At 38.8% G+C, this 24,872-nt stretch overlaps 1 protein-coding gene across 1 annotated transcript in view; it reads right to left on the reverse strand.

The window, feature by feature from the left end:
* The window catches only part of CDH8 (cadherin 8), a 151,350-nt gene that overhangs the window by 42,564 nt on the left and 83,914 nt on the right, over positions 1-24,872 (reverse strand). Inside the window, exons 6-9 of the mRNA XM_048316836.1 lie at positions 24,377-24,544; positions 20,453-20,640; positions 17,510-17,763; positions 10,230-10,366 (exon numbers count right to left, since the gene is read on the reverse strand). Coding sequence (XP_048172793.1) covers positions 10,230-10,366; positions 17,510-17,763; positions 20,453-20,640; positions 24,377-24,544 — 747 coding nt within the window. The remainder of the gene's footprint in view (positions 1-10,229; positions 10,367-17,509; positions 17,764-20,452; positions 20,641-24,376; positions 24,545-24,872) is intronic.

Genomic DNA, 24,872 nt, shown 5'->3' on the forward strand with positions numbered 1-24,872 from the left:
CTCTTGACAGAAGCTCTGGATGCAAACAGCATGTCCTTAGAGGCTGCTCTGCATATCTAATTTTGACCACAGTGAGCTGTATATTCACAGTAACACATAATCAAGATATGTGTGACACATCAATATGAGTAAACAAATACATAATTCAAAATAAAGTATTAGTAGAGCTGCTTGAGCGGGTTGTATTGGAAACTGCTAAAGTCATGTCAGGTTTATGACAATGAAGCAATTCCAGTTTATTCACCAATCCTAAGTAAATCCTTAAGGGAAAATGATAAAAAAACCCAATACTGCCAACATCCTTCCGCCCACACATCTATCCAGAGACCAAACTGAAACAACTTCTGGCAGAAAACAACCTGTATTTGTGATAAAGCACTGTGTAATTGAGCCTTATTTGTCTCTAACGAGGACACCAGTCAGGAGGAAGTTTGCAGTTATGTCACACTCAGTAAATTAACTGTGTTATGTATTGAAATGGGGAATCATTACGACCCCAAAAATTAAAAATACAGCTAAAGTTTTAGCACTTGCTAACTACAAGAAATGGCAACCTAGAAATGTTTGAAGTTTTACAGTTAAATTTTTTTGCAAAAAGTCAAAGCACATCAAACAAACAAACAAACAAATATAAAACAGATGAGCAAATGATACCTCACTTCAAGAGTAAGCAGTAGAAAAACAACATTTGTGATCTCTGGAAGCATCTGCAAGTAGGAAGCATTGCTCTACAGACCCAGCATTTCAGCAAAAGTCAGAGCCCACTAAAAGATTTTGATCAAAGTTTTTCCATTTCCTTGTGGCATGCACCAGCAAGAAGGAAAGAAGGAAAACAAAGAATCTCAGAATCATCTTTCTGATATTCTCATTATACACTCTAGAGTAATAACAGTGTGATGAAATACCACTGGATCCATACTTTTGTGGATCACAGCACCACAAGCCTAACTAGGATTCCAGATTTTCCGAGGCAGTGCAATGCCTTAAATCGTTGTGAGGAAGTAACAGGTTTTAATTTCTAAATATAACAACGAGGAAAAAAAAAAAAAAAATCCAGAAAATAATATGGTGTCTTTGAATGACAGAAAAGAATTTGACTCAAAAATAAGGCAGTGAACAACCAGGAAAAGAAATTGATTAAGAAAAACTTTTAAGACACAACAAATGTACCAGGACATGACTTCCTGCTTTGTTTCTCAATTCCAGCTGAAACAAAGGAATTGTGCTGCCATAAAACAGTCAGGAATCTGGCCCACACTTTAGAGCAATTATATTATTAATATGCTAATACATCATGAATATTAAAATCTTATATTGACTTAGATATGCAAGGTCTTATTGTCAATTATAATTAGCTATGAAATTTTCTAATGACTAGCAGCAATAATAATAACAATAAGCAGACTGATTGAGAACAAGTTGTCTGGAATATTTGGGTTTTTTTATTTGAAATGATTTCATGATTGAAGTAAAATAATTTATAGCTCAAATGAAATCCCTCCCTTACTCATAGACAAAACATCAAAATGTTTTAATAAAAATTGTTATTAAAGCAGAATTTATTATAGAAGTATTTAAATGTCATTACTTTTAGAGCTCATATTCCTTTCTGAGACTGATTTTCTTAATAGCGCAATTTAATTACTCTTATGTTTCCTTCACAGATAAAATATTGCTCGATATCCTGGATATGAATCAGGTTCTAGGCATCAAACCTTCTTATTTGCATACCTTCAGCAATAAGCAAAAAAGACCTCCCTAGTTCATTAGAATGCACCTTTAAAAATATCATCTCCTTTGTTCTTCAGCCAGAAAATAGTTCCATTTTTGCTGCCCTGCACCTTTGCCAGAAACTCAGAGCATGCCGCTCAGAGTCTTTATTCTAGACAGAAATGTGCTTGAAGAAGATTGTCTAAAATTATACTGAGTTACAAACCTCTACTCTGACCTGCTCTCAAGCAGAAAAACCAGTGGAGATTTCAGATAGTCCCATTCTGCTCAGGACTGATGAACTCAGCTTCTCAAATGAGGTGAATTCCACACAGTAATTCTAAGATCAATCTTCTTTTCTTTAAAACTTCTAATTCAAATGTTCGAAGTGCAGATGGCCAGTTGGTAGCTGGTCGGGGTAAAGATGCACTTACTTTGCTAATACATGTATGTATCTACATCTCATCTATGTATCTATATATATCTATATGGTCAGCTTAACCAGCCCCCAGATTTCCTCAAAGTAACTACAAAATATTCTGTTCATTAGTTAGTCGTGTACACTTCTGCCTGTACTCCTTACTTGAATCCTTCCCTGTTTTGTGCCCCAGGAAACCTTATTTCTTTCTAAAACACCACCTAATGCCCTAACCTTTTGTGTTTTAAGCTTTGAACAGTGTTCCAACTCCAGTATGTCTTTGTGAAATGAGTATTTGCCACTCTGGAACTTGATGTCTAGCCTGGATTTATAATGCCCAGAAAACAGAAATACAGTTTAGACTGTTCCTGCAAATCTCTCTCCTTTTCCTTGCCATAATGATGTTTACTACCTTCTTTGACCTTTTATTTGTTTCTTTTTACTGAATTACTCAGATGCTTTATTCACAGCTGCCTTCCATGCCTCCCTCTGGAATCAGAGGCCTCCAACTTCTACTTGGCATCCCATACCTGAATTTCAGGGCTTGCTCCTGAGCTACTGAGGCCATTTCATACAGAAATTGTTTCATAAGCACACTCCCTTCCCATTCATATTTCCTCATAATATGGCCACTGCCATGCTATTATCTTTGTGGAACACCTCTCCTGCTATTTTTGAGCTGTGTGAAATGCTAATGGGATATTTTGTGCTATGTTTAAATACACTTTGACAGCTGAGAACTGAAAACTGGCTTGACAAGATGCACCAGCCCTCCACTGCCCAATGGCAGCGACCCATCAGGATCGGAGGAGCTCTGTGTAGCCCTGTAGTTATGTGCAAATGGACAAAGACTACCTTAGTAAATTCTGTGTTTCAGTGTAAAAGTGATGGATTATATAGCTTGAGTTCCACTAAACCAGAGCAAAAAGGGTCAAGCAGAAAAGGTTAATATTCTTGAGCTCCTCTTGTTTAAACCTCCATAAAGTCTTGTTTCCTTCTCTTTCTCAAACTTACTGAAATTTACTCAGCCCTAATTTAAAGATAATTATATGATGTACCAAAGTTACTCCCGAAAATGTTAAAATTATTGCTAATAATGCCTGTAGTTATTTTTACCATAAAAGGCTAAATAAAATTAAATAAATGAAAGCATAATGAAAGCAAAGGTATTTGTGGCATTAAAAAGTACATTGTAGCTGAAGGCTTGTTTTGAAGAAATATGTCTCTCTTCCCTTTTAATTAGTGTCCTTGGATTTTTTAAGGGAATACACAATATAGGTAACTTTAGCAGTGCATGTGCTGGGTGATGATTCAATTACTGTATTTATATTCTCAGTAAACCATATAGAGCTTTTCTGGCTTTATGCCCTTTCCCATTAGGTGACAAAATTGCCTCATACTTCTTCATTTCCAAAGAATGCCGTTGGTGTGGGTAATTACCTGTGTCAGACAGAGCCCACAGCTTTGTCCTTGAGACTCCTCTGCTCTGGGCCTGGAAAATATTTACTGCGGTCAAATTGCCATTTAGATTTCAAGATCTTGTCTAGATTTCCACCTCTTGTTTTGAATAATTATTCATGAGAATTTCTACTGCTTGTGGCAGTTCTGGTGCTTTGCCCAGTCCTTGGGCAGGGGGCTGAGGCTGCCACAGGAGCACTGCTTCCTTGGCATGTGGGGCTGAGTGCCAAGAATCCTTTGATCAAGCAGCAAATCACAATGAAAATAATCTCTCTGTGACTGCAGTGCCTGCGGAATAAGGACAACAGAAATTCCATTAAAACCCTCCACTCAGAGATTTAAAACTTGGCTAAAAGTACAGCTCCAGGCTACGAGAAATATCCTCGCCCAGGCACTGGCTTTGGAATTCCCCAGTGGACTGCTCTGTTGTACAGCTGTGAGTGTGATGTGCAGGGTGTGAGGATCACAGAATCCCAGAGTGGTTTGGGTTGGAAGGACCTTAAAACTAACCTTGTTCCACCCCCTGCCATGGCAGGGACACCTTCCACTGTCCCAGGGTACTCCAAGCCCCAATGTCCAACCTGGCCTCGGACACTTCCAGAGGCAGCCACAGCTTCTCTGGGCACCCTGTGCCAGGGCCTGCCCACCCTCCCAGGGAACAATTTCTCCTAATATCCAGCCTAAGAGGGAGAAGAATCCAGTGCTGCAAATGATCAAAACACAGCTTGGAGGAAAATATTAAACCTTGAGTAGTCCACTCAGTGCTTCATCGGATGAAGGAAAGCTTTGGGACTTTAAAGGGATCATCATTTAACTGTCTTTAAAGATAATGAGCCAGGCTTTCTGTTATTTATTGATGTGTTTGTCACAAATCTGAGCCTGCCAAGTGGAATATATTTAGAAGTCTTTACTTGTTGAAATCTATGGTATTATTCAAGGAAGCTCTACTCTGAAATACACATATTCTGGGGAAAAAGATTACCTCACTTTTTAAAAAGAGAATTTCAGATAAGCATTGCTAATAATGAAGGCATTGCAGTATATTTTGTTTCCAAAGAATTCACTAGAATCCTGTATCTCAAGCAGATCTCAGCTTCAGTTTAGGAGGCATGCGTATGCAAATATCAGGACATTCATATTTAAATCAGAGGACTGTTGTGCAGTCAAATTATGTTGCTAATAAATTTCTTTCTAAGCTAAGTTAAACCAGCTTTTCTGAGGTAAGTCTTTGCTTTGGTTTCAAACTACACCAGTTCTCCATTTATTACTACTGTTGTTATATCAATTGACCAGCAATGATGGAAGTACAGGGCATTTCCTTAGTATTGATGGCTTACATAGTGAGTGTGCTGGGAAAGTACCTGCAAGGTGGCTGTTCCAGCCATTAGAAAATGGAAATGGAAATCCATGGAGCTGGAGGCAAAAAGAGGACAGAGTTTAATTATTACATGCCTTATCCATGTCTGGCAATCTGATCGCTTGAATGATCAGTGATTCTGAGCTCCATTCAGAATCTAGAGCAAAAATGGTCTAATAAATAAGTCATGGCTATTTGATTTTCTTTTCCTCTGACTAGCATTGACAACATGTAACGTGGTAAGTGCTGCAAAACCTGTGCAAGAAACTGGGAGAATACTGAGGAGGTTAAGCCCAGTCTGAACCCTGCTCTGCTTCACTGCCTAGCAAAATTGCCAACCAGTTAATGCCAGCAACACAAGCATGTCAATGGGAGCAGGAGTTACAGCTATAATTGTAATCTACACAAGGAAAAAACGTATTTGTGGGTTCAGAAGAATGGGATCGCATCTGACTATTAGGATCCTGACTTCACTAGATTTTACTGAATGGTAGAAAATTCATTTCAAGCAAGTAGCAAAGAACCAAAGATGTGATGAGCCTTTGTACACACAAAAAAGATGCACCAAAAGAGACGTCTGTAATTTGATCATTCATTCTTACTGCACTGCAATTCAGGCTGTCAAAAAATCCTTGCACATGCTCCCAGATTCCTTTCCTGTTCAGGATATAGCTCCAGAGAGCTCAAACACATGAGCAGCACTATCAACCCTGACTTACAAAGCAAGACTGTATTCATCCCTCTTCTCTCAAGCATTTAAATTTAAAATAAACCTCCCAACCTTGGCTACAACTTCAAGTTCATGTAAGTCTCAGCTACACCACAAACTAATGAGAAATCTCATTAGTTCAGTGTTTAGAGTCCAGAGGCAGTGACAACGTTCACCCTTTATATCCACAGAGCACAAAGGTTCATTCTCAGGGAATCTTTTTGCCAGTGGACCTTCTTCCTCCAGCCTGTCATCACCTGGATATTCCTGCTCCTTTCCATTCAGCAGGGTAAACCTGGATGAATGGCAATGTAGAAAGAAAATTTAAGAACCAATTCACAGGTTCAATAGCTTTGAGTCTCACCCTTGCCATGAGTGTACTTTTTCTGCACACCCTAAGCCTGCATTTCAGAGGGATCTTTCAAACATGTCAAATCTCTTTCTAATATTATCTTCTCTTAAAAATCCATATGGCAGAATTTATCAGCACAGAGGAGACCAGGGAGGAAAAATGTTGAACAACAAAGAGGCAAAAATTAATTTGATCACATAAGAAAGAGACGTAAGAAACCACACAATAGGAAAAATGTGCAAAATATATGGAATATTTAGGAGTAGACAGATGTAGGGGTAGCAGGTGAGAGGACCAAAGCTGCAGAAGGAGTTTAAAGGGAAACTTATAACTAAATCTGAAATACTGAAACCAGCACCTAAATATCACCTGTATCACCTAAACATCACCTGGTACCATGTTAATCTCATTCAGTTCATTGTTTTCCACAGATGGCTCTTTGCATGGTTTCATCTTTAGTAACCACAAAAAGATTGAAGAATTTGCTCTTGTGAGCATACAACTCTTAAGGGAACTTCCCAGTGTGACCATTGATGGGACTCTCTGTCAGTCATACTCCCATGCTGTCACTGATGGGACCCAGCAGTGACTCCAGGTTCCCTCTTGACTCCCCACACCCCACTCACAGCCAGCCCAGGTTTCCTCACTGGTTCCAGCCCAGGTTTCACTCAGCAGTCTCAGATCTCTTGTTCCATAAAGCCATTTATTCCCGGCACAGTAACACAGACACAGCCCGAGCTTGTGCCTTTGAGAGGGACCCCCACAAAGGCTTTTATCCCTGGGCTTTTAGCCCTTCACAGCCCAAGCACAGGGAAGCCTTTGCTCTTCCTCCTGAGCCCTGGGCTCCTGCGCTGGCTCTGGGTGTTCCTCACCCAGCTGTGCCACTCGTCATCGGATCCCCTGTCGTGCAAAGGGTCACAGGTCACATCCTCCTGTCCCTCTGGGCTCCCACCCAGAAATCATCCTGCAGCCTGCAAACCAAGCTACCTGCACCAGCTGTGTCCCTCAACACAAGCAGAATGCAACGTGGTTACTGGGATTTAAACAGGAGGCAAAAGCTCTGTGCATTGGCCACGCATTTCAGGAACCAGAAAATAAAGGCAATGCAAAAGTCTGAGCAAATGTCTGAGGGAGAGCCATTCAAAGCAGCTGTTCTTTAGTCTGGCTGGCCAGTTTAACTCCCTGAAAACAAAGGGTGAAGAAAACCAGAAAGTCCTTCAAAAGAGTCTGTCAACAATGGGAAAGTAAAGGAGGGAAACAGCACCATCCAAGATGTCTTAATTTGCACAGGTCTCTGAATACAATACTATTTGTCACCAATAGCATGAATTTGTTCTGAACAAGCACTGGCCAGACACTTGTCTATGAATAAGAACAGAAAATCTCTCTCTTCTAAATAAAAACCCAACCAAATGAAAAACCCCACAAAAATCCCACAGAAAACCTCCAAACTGGTCTTTTGCCTGTCAAGTATACCCACAAAAGAGCCACTTTCAGCATTGGCTCATGTTTTTCTGTTTCTCCTCCTAGTTTTGCTAGAAGTGAGAAGGCTGAGCTCATATTTTCCACCACTCAGATTAAGAATGTTTAAAATTATCCACACACATTTTAAATCTGATCACTTTTCAAAAGATCAACAAGTCTGAGGATCTTCATCCCTATTTCAAGAGAAAATGCAGAAGCAGTAATGCTCCATTCCTGTCTTTGAAGATTCCTACCTAAGACAGTGGCTGGGGGATGATGACAGCAGGAAACTGCCAAAAATTACCTCACTTCAGAGCGCAAATTTAGCTGCAGGTGTCTTACCAGCACAAAGCTCTGAAATAGTGAATTATGGTTTGGAGAAAGTTGGTGTTTATCTATGAAAGTGTTGTTAAATCAGGGCATATTTAGGATCTACCATGCTGGGAATCAAGAAATAAAAATCCAGTCTGATGGCTTATGAGGAGTAAGCAAATTTAATGGCAATTAAATGGTCTGGTCATTGCCCTGCAGATGGAGGGGAGAGCCTTGCACAGGCCCTGGGAAGCAGCCAGCCCAGGAAGAGGAAATGTTCCTGCATGAACAATTCCAACACATTTATTTTCCTGGGAGAGATCAGCAGTCCATTAATAAGACTGTCAGTGAAGGCGTTGTAATGACACTCTTTGTATTTGCATTTGCTGCTTGTGTCTGCCTCCAACAGATTTCTGTTATTTTACAGCAGAGATTTTGCCTATTACTGTCTTGGAAAAAAAACCTAAAAATGCCCATTTTCCCCTGTTTGACAGTTCTATAAGCAAATTTAATTTCTGCTTGAGGAGCTTAAAAATAATTTCACTTAAATAAGCAAAGAGAGTAGTCTATGGAATTAAGCCCTTGTTTTATGTAAATGTCAAATAAATATATTAGGAATGCAAAAATAAGCCATCAGGAGGAACATAAATGCTTAGAACAAGATTGGCATTATTATTTTCATAGCCAGTCTGATAAGAGGCAATTTTACAATAGCAGTAGATGCTGAGGCTCCCATGAAGTCTAATGACAAGGCTGATTTCTTACAAAATCCTTGAGAATAATTATGTTTTAAAAAACTGAAAATGCAACGGGCAGACTTCATTTTTGTGTGGCTTAGTAAAGTGCTCTTCTGGCAACTTTGCTCTGACACACACATGTAAGGGAGATATAAAAATAAACTGGAGGAGTGTCTTGCAAATTTATTCCTTTTATTTTGTTCCCTTTTGACTTTTTGGAGGAAACAAAATGTAAAAGGACTTCACTTTACATCTGAATATTTCAGATCATAAACTAAGAATTGTGCTTTCCATGCTGTTGGTTAATCTCACGAGCTGAGAAAATTAGTATGGAAATTTTAAGTATTTTTCCTTTAAAAACATTAAAATTATTAACTGGTTAGATATTAACCTGGGGAAATATACCCAATGAAACCAGATCTTCCTTTCTTTCCTTGTGTGATTCCCTGTGGCTTGGCTTCCCTTCAAGCAGAAAGTATTTCAGCTAATTTATTAAAGTATGGTTTGGCTGCAAGAAGGAACAGTAACATGGCACTGTTGGCACTACTGGCAACGAAATCCCCGAATTACTGAGGTGGGTCAGAGGAACACAGGGTACAAGGAGTGGAAGTTGGGAGCTTGGTTTGCACTCAGACTTAGGTGTGTCACAGATTCCTAACAGGTTTGTTTTTGAAAACAAGTACCACAGGAAAAATATTACACAGCAAAACTGGGCCAAATAAGCATATTTTATCCCCCAATTTATTATGTTCATAGCTGCAATACTATGAAACTGAGCTTCAAATGCTCTGTACCATAATGCTGTATCCTTCAAAAAAGAGATCTGTGGGACAAGCATCACCCAGTTCTCTCCACCAGGCTTTGAGGATAGATATTCCTGCAGTGCTGGCTCAAGTGTGTGCACAAAGCAGGTTCTGCCTGTACAGTGAGGGCAGGACAGAGTTCCAGGGTTTGTGTGCTCCAGTTCAGGACACGACACAGGGTGGCAGCCCCGCATTCCCCACCTGCTCCTTTGCTTGTGTCAAATCCATTGTCTAAAATACAGTGCTAAGATGAATAATAAATTATACTGTCGTGCATGATCCTATCAGCAGCTCCAAATTAATTAAGAATTCTCCTTGATTAAAATCCATGACCCGTATTGCCAGGCAGGGCAGCTCTCCTGACTCAGATGTGCAGAGCAGCCACCAGGGCTCTGTGGACCTGAACAATGCAGGTTCTTGTCGAGAGCTGGGAGTGAGTAAACTCATCCATACGTATCCAACAGCACTACTTTCATGCAACATTACCTCTGTGCTTAATCATTTATGGCTCTGAAACATAATAGCACTCAGAATTAAAAATGTCTGGGTTGAGCCTTCAATTTACTTCTACACAGCAAAGCTTTAATTTTTTCTGTCTTAATATAGCTAATTATAAGGCTTTGGTTTGGGCTTTTTAAACTGTTTTTTAATGTTTATCCTGCATACCCTGTACATATGTACTCACCTATCTGTTCAAAATCTCTATCACCATATTCACTGGAAAAAAATGTGCAGTTGTAAAAACCAGAAGAAATGGAGCTTGCATACAAATTAAGCTTCCTTTCAAAAATTCTCTACTTTGAACACCCAATACATTTTATTTTACTGGATTATATACAGCTTCCACTGCACGGCCTTTTAAAATCAATTATAAACCCAACAGAACAGTCAGAGTACACAAACACTTACTGGTTTCAGTGGCTACAATGGTGATGTTGTGCCATGTGCTGGTTTCTCTGTCCAGGGGTGTTGCCAGAGTTATTTTCCCATCCTCTGCGTTGATGTTGAACTGTCTCTCAAGGTCAGTGTGGCGATCAATGGAAAACCTGCAAAACAGACATCCCTGTAATCTACTTAATGAAGTTGGTGTAATCCATACAGTCACAGAGACAATTTAGGGAGCCCTCTGAGAGCTGCAGTTTTATAGCCAAATGGATTGAGAAGCTCAATAGCATAATAGTTTACAAGACAAAATGACAAACTGAGGTTAAAAAAAACTTAATAATTATTGCCCAAGGAGTAATTAGCTGTATACCCAGTGTGAAGGTCATGAAGTACCCTCAGGTTCACTGGGTAACATCACTGAAAATCAGTGCTGATCAAGAGTTAATTACACAATCCATCACATTTATTGGACAGTTTCTATGGTATTTCACAGTAACTGATGATAATTTCAACAGTAATGTATTAAGCACACAAAAATTAGGGCTTTGTGGTTATTTTAAAAAATGGCTGAATAATATTATTTTACCAATAAATTTCAGATTAACGAAGTATGAACGATTCACCAAGCAAATTATTTGCTTATGGTTCAAGCAGCTCCATGGGCAGAGCAGAGTGAATCACCACCTTTTCCCATAAAACACTGCTGACGCTGGAGGCCTGATTCTTTTATGGGTTGACATCACTGATTTTTAGCAAAACAAGTTCCATCTGACAGGCAGTCAGAGTTTGCAAATGTGAATGTCCAGGTAAATTCTGCAGCCCAACCAGAGGCAGCCTGACAAGGAGACAGAGCTGCAGTGGATTGCTCTGAGGGTGCATTAAGCAGGATGATGATTTAAAGCTCAGGTCCAGATCACCAGGAAAGCTTTTATGTTTGTCCATTTGATCAGAGTTATTTTACTAATTAATTATTCGCGAAAAGAAACGCAATCACAAAACTGAGCCTTCAGTTTCTTGACAGGAAAGGTAGGGAAAGAGGGAGTTGAGTGATAAACTATTGATATGGTTCAACAGAAATTGACTTCAAGGGGTTTTACTGATCCTAATTGTGGATTTATTTAAAAGCCTTTTAAGCCTTTGTGTCTGTGTATTACAGAACCTAGCAGCATGCACTGGCAGTTCTTACATCTGTTCTGCATTATAGCAAGGCACAATGGGGTGAGCTGGGATATGGTATCAGACTCAATTACAATATGGAGTGGCCAGAAAAGTGACTCCAGACTGTCGGTTTCTCATCACTTCTCTACCTTTTGCAAGCACGCTGTTAAAATTCTCCAATCAAAGTAAAAGAACATATTTTTCTACAGTGAGAATGGCACAGTTATCTGAAAATCAGCTATTCCATTCTGGATTGTGCTTTATCAGAAGCAATTTCCAAAAATATTCTGATTTGGAGGTCTCTTTATACACTACAATAAATATATTCCAATGAAGTCAAGCTCATTCCAGCCTAACACAGTCAATTTTAATAGACATGGCACTAGGATCTGATTTCAAATCTTAGGATTATTGTGTTCCACCCTTTTTTAATAGTATTTCAGCACCAGGTATTTTCATATTTAGAATGGAAGTTGCATTGCAATTAGACTGCTTGTGAAATTCATTCTGTAATATACAGCTCACTTCCAAAACCAGTTCTAAATGATGAAAGCTTATCAAAATCTCAAAGTTTAAGTGTTTAAATACTGCATTGTGAGAGATCAAGGCTAACTTGATCACACTGGTAAGGTACTTAACAACTAATGGACTTAAGAGGGAAAATGCCAGTTTAACTAGGAAATGGGATTTTGTTAGATATTTCCTTGTTTTGTTTTTAAACTCTGAGAAGAACTAGTTTTACTCACTTAAAAATTACTAGTTTGCTAAGAAGAGTACCAGAAGAATATGAAGTCAAATTCCAAGTATCTGTGCCTAAAGCTGGGCAAGTGCATCTATATTTGGACATTTAAGTAAACTGATTTTCTCGTGAGCTCCACATACTCAGTTCTCAATGGTTTAATGGGAATTGCACTAAACCCAGCATTTCTGAAAATCAGGTCACTCATGTGAAAGAATAAAGCTGTAGGTGCTTAACTTCAGGCAATCATTTTTGAAAATGGATCGTAACTGTATCTTGATGTCTCCCTAGTTCCAATTAAAGTATTAGAAGTCAAATTCTGGTACTAGTGAAGTTAGTAAAAAAATACCTTACAGCCTTTCAGGTTTAAGATTTCACTCAAGAAAATACAAGAAAAGACAGCAAACAGCTCTTTTTAAAAAGTCATACTTAAAACTGTCTTTTCATTCTTGATTTTTATGTAATGATGCTGAAAGAACTCTACTGATATCACACATTTATAGAGTTTTTACAGTCCACAAACAAAATAAAATGTGAAATGCTCGTATGCTATTCAGTGTTTAGTTGACCTGGGCTTGACATAAATTCCACTGAGGGAAGACACAGTTTGTCTCTAAGGATCAATCCTTCCTTAAACTTCTACTCACGGCCTTCCTGCCATGCAGGCTTTGAAGTTATAAAAGAGGGAGTGATGCATTTGTGAGTTTATTTTATCACATTCCGTCTCATCCTAGCAATATTGACTCGCAACACAAACCCAGAAATTCAAGAGGAAACATTTTTAACCTAAGTTGTGTGTCTCTGCAAGACAACAAAGAGGTAAAACCCTCTCCTGATTTTAATTTGATAAATATTTGTTACAAAACCAAAAAATAAGATCTGCAGTGTCATAAACCTGGGAAAACGAATGGTACATTTGCCATTTCCTTTTCATGATAATGGTGTTGTAACTCTTTTTAATGGGAATGCATTGTCAGATCCATAAAATATACATAAAACATGTATTTCTCTAAAAATGAGAAAAGAATATCTTGGGAAATAATATCTTTTGAAATTGCCATAAAGCCAGCACAGGTTATTGGGAAGTTTGGGTTAGTTTATGAGTCTGCTATGGCAATTATAGGAACAACCCCACAGTGGTTTCACAGAAGCCTGGAAATGATTCTCAGTCCTGCTCTTGCACTGCTGCTGTTATGACTTCATTTGATCTTCTCCTTATTTGCACCAATGCAAATAGGAGCAGAAATCCTTTTTTGCTGCTCCTGCTGAGATTTGACTCTCACTGACACCCCAGGAGTGGTAAATCTCCATTTTTATTAATGCCAGGCGGATTGGACAGCGTACTTAGTGACAGATAAACAACTGCACCATTGGGGAGGCACAAAATATTGGATCTGGGTTTTTAAGGCCTGCTGTGAATTAAGAAAATGATCAACTGCTGCCAGAGATGAAATCTCTGCTGATATGAGTGGGGAAAACCTGCTCCAGTGAATCTTATCTCTCCACAGAGAAAACCACTGAAGGGCAGTGATTTATAGGAGGGCAGTTGCAGTATAGGAAGAAAGATTATTGCTCATGCTTTTTGCTATGTGCCTGGATCATGCTTTATCCAAGGTAATTCACTGCAGATAAACAGACCATAGTTATAAAGTAACACCAGGAGCATGGAGTGAGTGCTGCTGGAACTAACAGCTGGGTGCTAACACAGGATGATCTTTCCAGGATCCACCCTTCCCACACCAGCCACAGCAAAGCCTTACAGCTGAGCCAGACTCCCTGGGCCCTTTCCCAAGGGAGAGGCATGCATCCAGATGTGGCCCTGACACACAATCCTGGAATTACTGGGTAGAATACAACAAACTACAGACCATTTTTACAATTATGACCCAGCTTTGTAAATCCATTTCACCATCAACCTTAAAAATGAGGAGGCCCTTAAGCACCATGCACTGCAGAATGGCAACTAAGGATCAAAAAGTGCTTGTGCTGCTTATTTTAAAGCTGATGGATTAGAAAAAAAATCACAGAATCACAGACTATGCTGACCCAGAAGGATCATCGAATTTCAGCTCCTGGCTCTGCACAGGACAGGCCCAAAAATCCATCTATACATCTGCTTGTGAACCTATGAGAGGCTTTAGATCAAGTGAGAGAAAGATCAGACAATGTTTCTTCTCTTCTAAGCAAGCACAGAAAACAAATTACTGGTGTGTTGGTTAGAAATGAGGATGAACAATTTTTTTTTTCCTTAATAAAAAAGGAAAAAGAAAATCATAGAATGGTCTGGGTTGGAATGGACCCTAAAGACCATCTCATTCCAACCTCTGCCTTGGGCAGGGACACCTTCCACTAGACCACAGGACAAGCTTCTTTCCAGGCTGTATTTTATAATATTTTTACTAAATTCTCCAACATTTTATCCTTTGACTCAATTATCAGACTCTTCCCATGTTCAGAGATATCCAAGTTTTATTTCATTTACCCTGAATGTGTGGAGCCTTTGTGTACCAGACCAATGCAAAGCAGACGTGGTATTGGGAGCACAGAAGGTGATTCATATTTTGTTTGTGCTGCCTGGGTTTTTATAACAAATGTACACAGTAGTTCTGTCTAAGCAAAATATTGATAGAACAGATATCTATTGAAAAATGTAATTTCCTTGAAATACAATTCGTTGTTGCCTGCTAAATTACAGTTTTGAAGAAAAGGAAAAAAAAAAAAACACCATTAAAAAAAAGGCCAGGCAACACTGAACATTAAAACTGTCCATCAGTTTTTAGCTTGTTGTAATTTTTCAAGTTTTTAACTAAAGTTTAGTATTTTTGAAATGACATCATAGAACAAATGCATAAAACTTGCATCATATACATGATACAATAACAGAAGAAACCCCTGAAATGTACATTCCAACCAATAAAACCAGTGCTTGAACATACTTCTGTTAGAACCTGCCAGGTTCCTATTTTGTTCCAAACTGGAAAGAAAGTAACTGTATTTCTGCATCCTACCTGTCTCTGACTAGCATTTTTTCTCCTTTAATAGTAGATACTAGCTTGAAGTCCTTTTTTTTGGTCCTTAAAATATCTTTTATGCAAAAAAATGGGAGGAAAAAAACAAAAGCATTTGAGCTTTCTAGACCTCTCCCAAATAAAGCCAAATTAATCAGGTAAGCAAGTGAGCAAAAAAGTTGCATAGAAAATTGAGGCCTGTATATTCTTTAATTAGCTATTAACCCAATATTGTAGAAAAAAATAAATCTTTTAAAGTACTGTATCTATTACGCAAAAAAAAAAAAAAAAAAAAGGATGTAAGTCATACTAATAAATCAGCTTTTTTTTTAAATGTAATGAATTCTGGCCAATTCTGTTTCATGTATGCCAAGTGTTTCTGTATGACCTGATGAGCAAAAAAACATTCTAATTCAGTTTACAAAAACAAAATATTTTTGTTTCTAAAAGTTTGAAGGTCTCTTGATTCATAAAATGAGGAAAAAGTGGAAATAAGGTAAATCTTTTACTCAGATCCATTTTTTGGGCTTGGACAGAATAAAGAGGGTCCGTTTTAGAATAGAGGTAGGTTTGTAGATGGTTGAAATTTTTAGGGGTTGGGGCAGGATGAGAAAAGAATTCCAGGGCAACAGAACAAGAGTGGAAAAACTGCCAAGGTGAAAGTGAAGCAGGGGTGAGGCCAAGCTGGGATGAGGAACACAGGGGATGGGGAAGAGGCAGAGCAGCCAGGACCAAGCCAAGGGCAAAACTGAGCAGGGCAGAGGGAAGGAACTAAGGTTCTATTGAAAGAGAAATTGCTATGGAGCTGGAATAAAAGGAAGAGAGGCAGCTTGCTGTCACCATGGCTGGGCTCACACACCTCTGACAAATGTCAGAGGAACATTTTTGTACCAGCAGTCCAAGTGCAATGCAGTGCAGTGCCTTTTTCACAGACACCAGTGGGCAGCAGCAATAAAATCAGGGACGGAGCCACTGCTCCAACGGTGACAGATCAGACCCTGCCATTCTATGGCACTTTTGTTTAGAAATCTATGGCAGCTGATGCTATGTTCACCTAGTTTTGAAAGCCTGATTTAGAAATGAGAATTTCAGAAGCACAGAATATCCTGAGATGGAAAGGACCAAGAGGATCATCCAGTCCAGCCCCTGGCCCTGCCCAGCCCCCCCACCAATCCCACCCTGGGCATCCCTGGCAGCGCTGTCCAAACGCTCCTGGAGCTCTGGCAGCCTCGGGCCGTGCCCATTCCCTGGGGAGCCTGGGCAGTGCCCAGCACCCTCTGGGGGAAGCAGAACCTCTCCCTGATCTCCAGCCTGAGCCTGCACAACTCCAGCCGTTCCCTGGGTGCTGTCCCTGGCCCAGGAACAGAGCTCGGAGCTGTCCCTTGAGAGGAAGTTGTATAAAACTCAAACATACTCTCCAACATCTTCACACACAAGTTCTAATGGATCCAAACATGCTGGCAATTCTGAATTTCTAATTTTAAAGACTTTATACTATGATATGCAGCATGTAGGGCATCTACATAAAGGTTTAAAGTCCAGCTCTGCAACAACCCTGATGGAAGTGACAACAATTAGGAAATGACAGTGATAGAAAATGATGGATTATAACAACTAACATCGTCCTCCTGATGCTGCAGACTACTTGCCTGGCCTAAACTCCCTGAGGCAGCAATGCACAGTGATGATTACTATTAAATAGACTCTCTCCACATACACTTTTGCCATGAATTTCACGTTTAGGTGTTGGTTTTCCTAATGCTTTTAGCAGGCACTACTACACAGACTAGAATGTGCTTTGGAACGCTCTCATCACACCATGCAATCACTACCAAGGGAGAGGGGAAGATGTGTGCTCATCAAATGAGATAAAACCCACTGAAATGATCAAACTGGAATATTTTTTTTTTTTTTTTTCAAATTAGATCAAAAAGGGAAAATATTATAAACTGAAGATGCAAAAGTCATATGGGCATAATCATCTCTGACTTTGTATGTTTAAACCAGGAATGGGTTTAGACAAAGGAATACAAAATATGTTTTGACAACCTTACAACTGCATGGCACAAACTCAATATTGTTAGTGCAGGCTACCGGATTATTTAAATTCACTGCAGAGATACACTCTGATGATTCAACCTCATCCAACCTCATTTCTCATAAGAACCACTCACATTTCTTACTTTTGTTGCATTCCTCTGTTTCATAAGACTACTCCTATGGCAAGGAGCATTTTGGGGACTTTGAAAATGATCTGAACTGATAAAACTAACAGCATAAACCAAATCCAGGCATTTTCACAGAAACAGAATGGCAGGAGAACAGTCACACAACGAGTGGGGAAATACCCTTGGGATCTGCCAGGAGTTTTCCCAAAGAGCACTTTAAAGCAGCTCTACCTTATAGGGCTGGAAGACACGTCGGGGTCATGGGCTGTCACCTGCCCCAGCACAGAGTTGAGAGCAGCATTTTCATGCACTTCCAGAAGGTAGGTGGGTGAGGAGAAGACTGGTGGCTCATCAGCATCTTCCACCACGATCTTCACGGTTGCTGTGTCCTTGAAGGGTCCCCCACTGAGGAAGCGAGGGTCGATGTGAATGTTGGCTGCTTCCACCTTCAGAGTGTAGGACTTTTTGGTCTCAAAGTCCAGTGGCTGTTGAGAAGGACAAAGATGAATGTCTTTCACTAATGGCCACAGAGGACAAGTGATGATGATGCTGATGGATGGAAGTTATGTGCATTTTTAAGCACACGGAATGAGTTTTAATGCAGTCACTTCCCTGTCCCAGAAACCCAACCTGCAGATTTCCTAGGCACATACTGACAGATGTTTATTTACCAGCCTCAGAGGAAACAACACTGTTTCCTTGTTTTTAACAAGAAATTTACTGAAATATTCTCTCTCATGAATTATACCATTACAATTACATATCAGACAAATACTGCAAATTTGTTGGGGATGACATGAGTTGCATACCAATAATGCACTTCATCAGTGCTTTACTGGTTGGAGATAGGAAAAAAAATTAAACTGGCTCCACAAAGAATAAATATTTTATTACTTCCAGAACAGTGTGAAAAATGCAAAGAGCTAGCAATTATTATTTGTTGGACAGGAGAGGCGAAATGTAGAGCTAATCATATAAGAAAGTACTTCAATATTATTGCACTACAAGTACCTCTGTATTTCAGTTTATAGGAGTAAATGAGGTAGACACCTCTCAGGAATTTCTTCGAACTGTAGCAATTTCTACTTCTGTATCTTCTTTTTATTTTCCCCACAGACAGAATCACAAAACAAATTACTTTATTCTATCAATTTACCTGCCATGTTCACCAGTGTTTTTACTATTTTACAGTTCCATATTAACTCATAAAAGATGAAAACTCAGTGGATTTAAGGGACTGAAATATCAAATGAACCCCAAATCTGTGACACTTCTGTGTTAGACTTTTTCATTATAGGAGATTCAAGTTTGTGTCTTGAAGCACATTACTATATTCACTACATAATTCTCTTGTGTCTCACAACGATTCAAATTTCAAAGATGCAAATTGCCAAGCATTGGAAAGATATTAAGATTTGCATTATAATGTCTCAGGGATAAAAAGAAGAGGACATAGACACTCTGAATCTGCAATGCAAATACCAGCAAGAGCACAAACAGGAATCTTCAGGAAGTCTGTCAAAGCCTTCAATATGTATATTTTCAAATTCTGTTGATTTTTTTCAGGTATGAATCAAGCTCTAATGGGATTTGCTCTTTCCCACAAATTCTAGTAAACACAAGAAAACCTTGCTTCTTTAGCAGCTCTTAAATTAGTAAGCTTTTGAAATTATGAATGGGGATTTAGAAATCAGCATATTCACAATTGGCCAATCATGGCTCCTGTAGCACTTTTTCAATTGCTTTTCATATGCTTTACAGAAATGACAGCACCCCAATACATTTAGTCATACCTAATCAGAATATCATATTGAAAATTTACTCAGCATTGTCTAAAGCCCATGATTTTATGCTGAAGAAAATCCATTGGTGAGCAGCACCCTCCATACATCATCTACTGGAGTAGAACCAAAATTATTATTGCTGTCAAAATGAAAATATGAAACAACATTATGGTTGAGACTCAGTTATGAAATAAAGCCAAGGGAACTGGGGCAAAAGGCTAATTGCCTCAGCTTACAGGAGAGGCCACGGCATACAATAAATAACAGTAAGGAAGAGCTGGGATGTGTATCATAATTTTCTCTTTAGAAAAAACAAATGTAAATTTAGATAAATATGCATCAGTTTTTTATAAACCTACAGTGCTGACCTACTCACTGAGAAAGAGAAAATACAAAGTTTTGACAGACAACCTGCCTGACCTCTTTAATGACAGGTACAAGTGGAATATTAATTACCTGTACTCATTGGATTCACCTCTTCTCACTGAAATATCACGTTTTTTGTTTACTTTTGTTTTTTATAGACAAAGATTCATTTAGAGTGATCTGTGCTATGCAGTTAAAACCCTCTGTGCCACTGCTATAAATTATAGTCATATCCTTTTTCAGAACACAGCATGAGAAACAGCTTTCTCTCCTTCCCCACAAAATAATGACAACTAAATCTGCAATTAATATTTCCCCAGCTTTACCAGAGGAGTTTTGTTCTATGCTGCCTCTCCTCATACTTCTGTACATAACTGGGTGGTGCTTTTGTTGTGTACATGCAAATACTTCACCTTGCACACATCAAGACTGTACAAGCATAGAAAAGGTAACGTGGCTTTCTTTAGGGCCCAAATTTGGCACTTCTCACGTGAAACTACTGATCTCGTTAATAAAATTCTCTGAAATCCCTGTTCATTGAGTGAAGACAGTTCAACATGAGAACAGGTAGAAGATGAAGCTCTCACACATCAGTTATTTTTTTTTATTTTATTATTTTATGGGATTTATTTTTCTCTGAACAGCTATACAGGAAATCAAATGATTGAGAGAAGTTATTTGATGAATACTCAGCCAAGATTTTATGGAAGTTTAAACCACCACTAAAGTGGAATCTGATCTATTCTTCTTTGGAACCAAGGGAGCAAAACCTGTGTATTGTGACCACATGGAGCTTGGATAAGATGAACACATTTCCAACATCCATGGATGTCTCCCCAGCTGTCACCTCAATGAAAATTTGGAGCAACATGGCCAATACACCCCTTTTCATCACTCCACTGGCTTGACACCTCATCCATAGAAGGAAGAATCCCTGGAAATCCAGCACCTTACAGAGCAAAGTCTGGCTGGGTAGTTGTATGTACAATAAACATTGATGTTTTTTAACAGAGATATGATTTACCTTTCTCACTCTAATAATGCCGTCCTGAGTTTGGGCATCTGTAGTAATCTCAAATATATCCATTCCATCTCCTTCAATAATATCATAGGATGATTTAGCATTTTCTCCAATATCCAGGTCATTTGCTTTCACCCTTCCTATTGGTTCACCAAGAGCAACATCTTCCATTACTGAGAAGTGATACAGACCTTACAAATAAGAGGAAAAGACTAAACATTACAGCTGGTCCCAGTGTCCCCTGTGTGCTCTTCAATGTTTACACTTCCCCAACACCGACTCTTGAGATGTGCAACTGATCCAACCCCCATTTACACAAGTTATTGACTGAAAGCAGCAAAACCTGGTCCTCACACCAGAATATTCACTTTACTGGAGGTGAGTGTCCTTTCCATTCCAGCAGTCTCCTGCTTCTTCCTTGCAGGGATGTTTTGTGTTGGCAAACACAAATAATGAGCTCCTTTCAACACTGCAGAACTTACCTTTTTTTACAGATATTTGATTGACAAGGAGCTACAATTCAACCAAGAAACTCTGGCTTTTACTCCATAGTCTATTGGTCTAATACTTTAAAAACCTATTGTGTAAACACTTACATAACTTCAAATATTAACTACTTTTTAAAATGTAATTTGATTTTTTTTGTTTAAGCCCTTCCACCTCTCTTTTGTGGTAAGAAACTAATCAGGAAACAGTCAAGGAAACTCCCAAAATTTATGTTTTATTGGAAACAATAACTTTTCATAGCAATCATTACTGTGTTTACTATTCGTTGTAAAGTTAGACTAAAATCCACTAGAAATTGCTATTCAAATTGTCAGCATTTTATTTTTTGTTACACTTGCTTCAAACCTTTTAAGCTAAAAAGCATCAAAAATCTATTTAGATGTATTATTTTAGGTGGGAATTTTACTAAAGCAAAACCCAAAATAACCATTTTCTTTTGTATCTCCCTGTTCCTAACAATACTCTAAAAACCAGAAGACACATATTTTACACCCAAAATTCTCTCTGGAGTCCTTATATTTCTACTTCCTTATAATTTATGTTTATTGAAGCTGAGGTTAATACATGATCTAATCAAGTGAAATGCTGCTCAGGAGTTAAAATAGGCAAAAGGAATTCAAAGATAACAGAGATTATTTAAACAGTTTTTGACACAGGATTCTGGCCTTGTTCTTCTCTGTCCTCCCCGCTGTTCTAAGACAACCTGTGGTTATTACTGTGAAGTGCAGGTAATAATTTTCCAAGAAACCATGTTCTGGAGTTGTTGCTTTACCTGTTGTAGCTAATTGCAGTAGCAACAGGTGAAAACAGGAAGGAAACAGTGAGGAATTCACAAATACAAGTATTAGCTGTACAATACAGTCCCAAAGTGATTTGTTTTTAATGTTTCCAGGCTAAATTGTTAGAGATAATTTGGAGATCATCAAGATTCCTCAGAATATCCATAATGGCTCACAAACAATGAGCAGCCAAAGCAATGAAGTGCCTTGGGAGACTAAATTATGAGTTCATCATTTACACTGCTGTCCACACTTTGTGGTTTGAATCTCCAGGCACAGCTGATTGCATTGTTAAGTTGAAATTTTGCTCTCAGATTTAGTAAAATAGTTGCAAAATATTAGGAATAAATTAAAAATTATGATGCAGCTAACTCTTTTACACAAATATCTCTCCAGAATTATGAATTGTGTCATAGTGCTGAGCTGACCAAAATATCCACACTGGGCATCTTTGAGAGCCCTGGGTTTCCACAGCAGTGCACAGTTCTTCTCATTACAATTCTGTGGTAAACTGCCAGGTTAAAAACTTTGGTGACTTATAAAACGCCTCTAAAATTATTTTGGAGAGATCACAGAAGTAGTGAAAGTTCATCTTTTTCATTTCTAAAACCCAGGAGGCTAACACTCTGAAATCAAACCATAAATTTACATTTCTGTCCTGCCTGGAAACAATAACCCGATAAAACACCCTGTTTCCTGAGCTCATTACCATTTATTGTGCAAGCAGCATGTATTACATCTTATGAATTTCGATTTCATTCTGGCTAGGCTTATTGTAAGTTTGATCCTTTCTTATTTTCCTTTCCAGGCAAATGCAAACTGTGCTTCAACAGTGTAAAAAAAAAAAATGTCAGACTTGCTCAGCTCTTGTCCAAGGGCAGAGTTGTGGCTAATCTGTGGTGCTGGGCAGCAAGCTCAGAATGCTGCCTTTTAAAAGGCAGAATCTGGAATAACACCCAGCTGTAATATTGCTATGGCTCATCATTAAAAGCAATAAATAAATAATACAGTTAAGGTACATGCAGGGTTTTTTTTCCCTAATGAATTTGCATAATGGCCAGTGGTTACTCTTAGAGGGAAGCTTGAATCCTGAGTGGGCTGTAACAGCTTCGGAGGCAACATCTTCCTCGTTGCTGCAGCAAACTCATCCAGGAGCAAATGTATTCCAGGGATAATGATGCAGTCTTGCTGATGCCCCCAGTCAGTGTGTCACTGTGCCCAAAAGCACTGGGAAAGGGCAGTTTCCATGCTGTGCTCCTGGGCTTCCCCCAGTTTGGACCAGTTGTGCAGCTGATTTTTGGGTCAGATTTTTGACATATTGGCAGCCAAAAGCTATTTGAGTCAGTGCTGGTACAATATAAAAAGCCAGGTAAGCTGGCAAAGGTCCCTGAGTTGGAGCCACAGGATGGTGCAGGTATAAAAGAGACATCCTTCTGCATCCTGGTGATACAGTTCATCTGCAGACATTTACATTATTAGGGAAATTGTTGGAAAACACTAACAAAGAGGGGAAGGCAAGGCAATAGGACATGAAGTAAAACATGTATGCATTTCCTTCTTTATGAGAGAAAACCTTTTATTGTGCAGAGTGCTTATCTGTTAAAAACCACTAAGATGAGGTAATAAAATGTGTATGTTGAAAATAAGCTTTTGCCTCTGTTTATATTAGATTTGCCTCTCTTTCTCTCCATCTCTATGTACGTGTTCTACAGGCTACAGAAGCATATTTATCATATGCTGAGCAGTAGGACAAACCCATTTCACTCTGTATCCTCAGAAGAGGGAAAAAGTGGAGTTCAAGTCATCCATACATGGAAAAAAAAAAATTACTTTGGGTCCCTGAGCACCCAGGTAGAAAAACATAGTTCTAAGAAAGCAAAAATGATACAAAATCTAGATGCAGGCTCAAAAACCTTTCATAATTCTCCAGAAGGAGCTGGATAAAATGGTAAGTTTCTAATAGTGCATTAGATTGCACCTGTTCCAAATAAAATCAATCCAGTCATTATGCTCATTCTTCCTCTTTTTTTTCTTTTTGTCTTCATCTTGGAAACAGACTACAAATCTTGCAGAGAATCTCAGCAGGACGCCAAATCATTTTAACTTAGCCCAGCAAGATACCCATTGGAACCACAGTAGAAAATATGGATTTTGAATTAAAGATCAACAATTATCTAGATTCAGACTTATCTTCTTTGTTTTCTTCAGTACTGTCTAATTAGTCAAGGCTTTATTCCTTTTATCTGTTATATGTGTCTTTTACTGGTGGTGTCACTTGTCTGCATGAGAGGGAAGCAACAAAGCACACAGAAACAACTGCACTGAGAGGAAATAAATCTGTTTTCAAAAGTCTCCAGGCCCTTCTGGGTGGATGTAAGAGGGGTAACAAGAAAGGCAGAGATCTGTATACACTCTTGTGGGCATGATTCCCTCTTTCCTAAGCTCTTAATCAGGCAGAGAACTATTAACCTTTCTGTAGTAGCAACTACATTTTTAAAAGTTAAATTAAAAAGCCAGGCAATATGAAGATTAAAAAAAAAAAAAAAAAAAAAAGAATAAAAGACTTATTAAAAAAAACCCCAAAAACAAGGCTACAATACCTTCTTATATAGGATATACACATATATATAGTGACACTTACTCTGTGCAAACTTAGGAGGATTGTCATTCACATCAGTGAGTGTAATTGTCACTGTTGTAGTTCCAGAGAGTCCACCCATATGTCCTCCCATGTCCTTTGCTTGGATGACCACAAAATATTCTTCTTTGGCTTCTCTGTCCATGTTGGGAAGAGCTGTTTTAATTATAGCTACAATAATGGGGAGGAGAAACAGTCAGGCATAGACACAAATTCAGTTTGCAGCTGGTTTTATGGATATATGCAAATATTGGTATACAAAAATGGCAAAGGTCCAGTTAGCTTGGCTCTTAACACGAAGGATGAAGAAGAATTTGAGATTTTGAAAAAATTGTATTAGAGCTCACCTACCTTTATTGAATTAGAAGTGCACAGAAACTGTGGTTCAAAACCCAAGAATTAATCATAGTTGTGATACATATTTGTTTTACATTTTATTCCTGACAAATGTCTTGGTTTCCGCCCTACCTCCCACAGAAATCCATCTTTTCCCCACAGA

Source organism: Corvus hawaiiensis, chromosome 12, assembly GCF_020740725.1.
Source record: "Corvus hawaiiensis isolate bCorHaw1 chromosome 12, bCorHaw1.pri.cur, whole genome shotgun sequence".
NCBI lineage: Eukaryota > Metazoa > Chordata > Aves > Passeriformes > Corvidae > Corvus > Corvus hawaiiensis.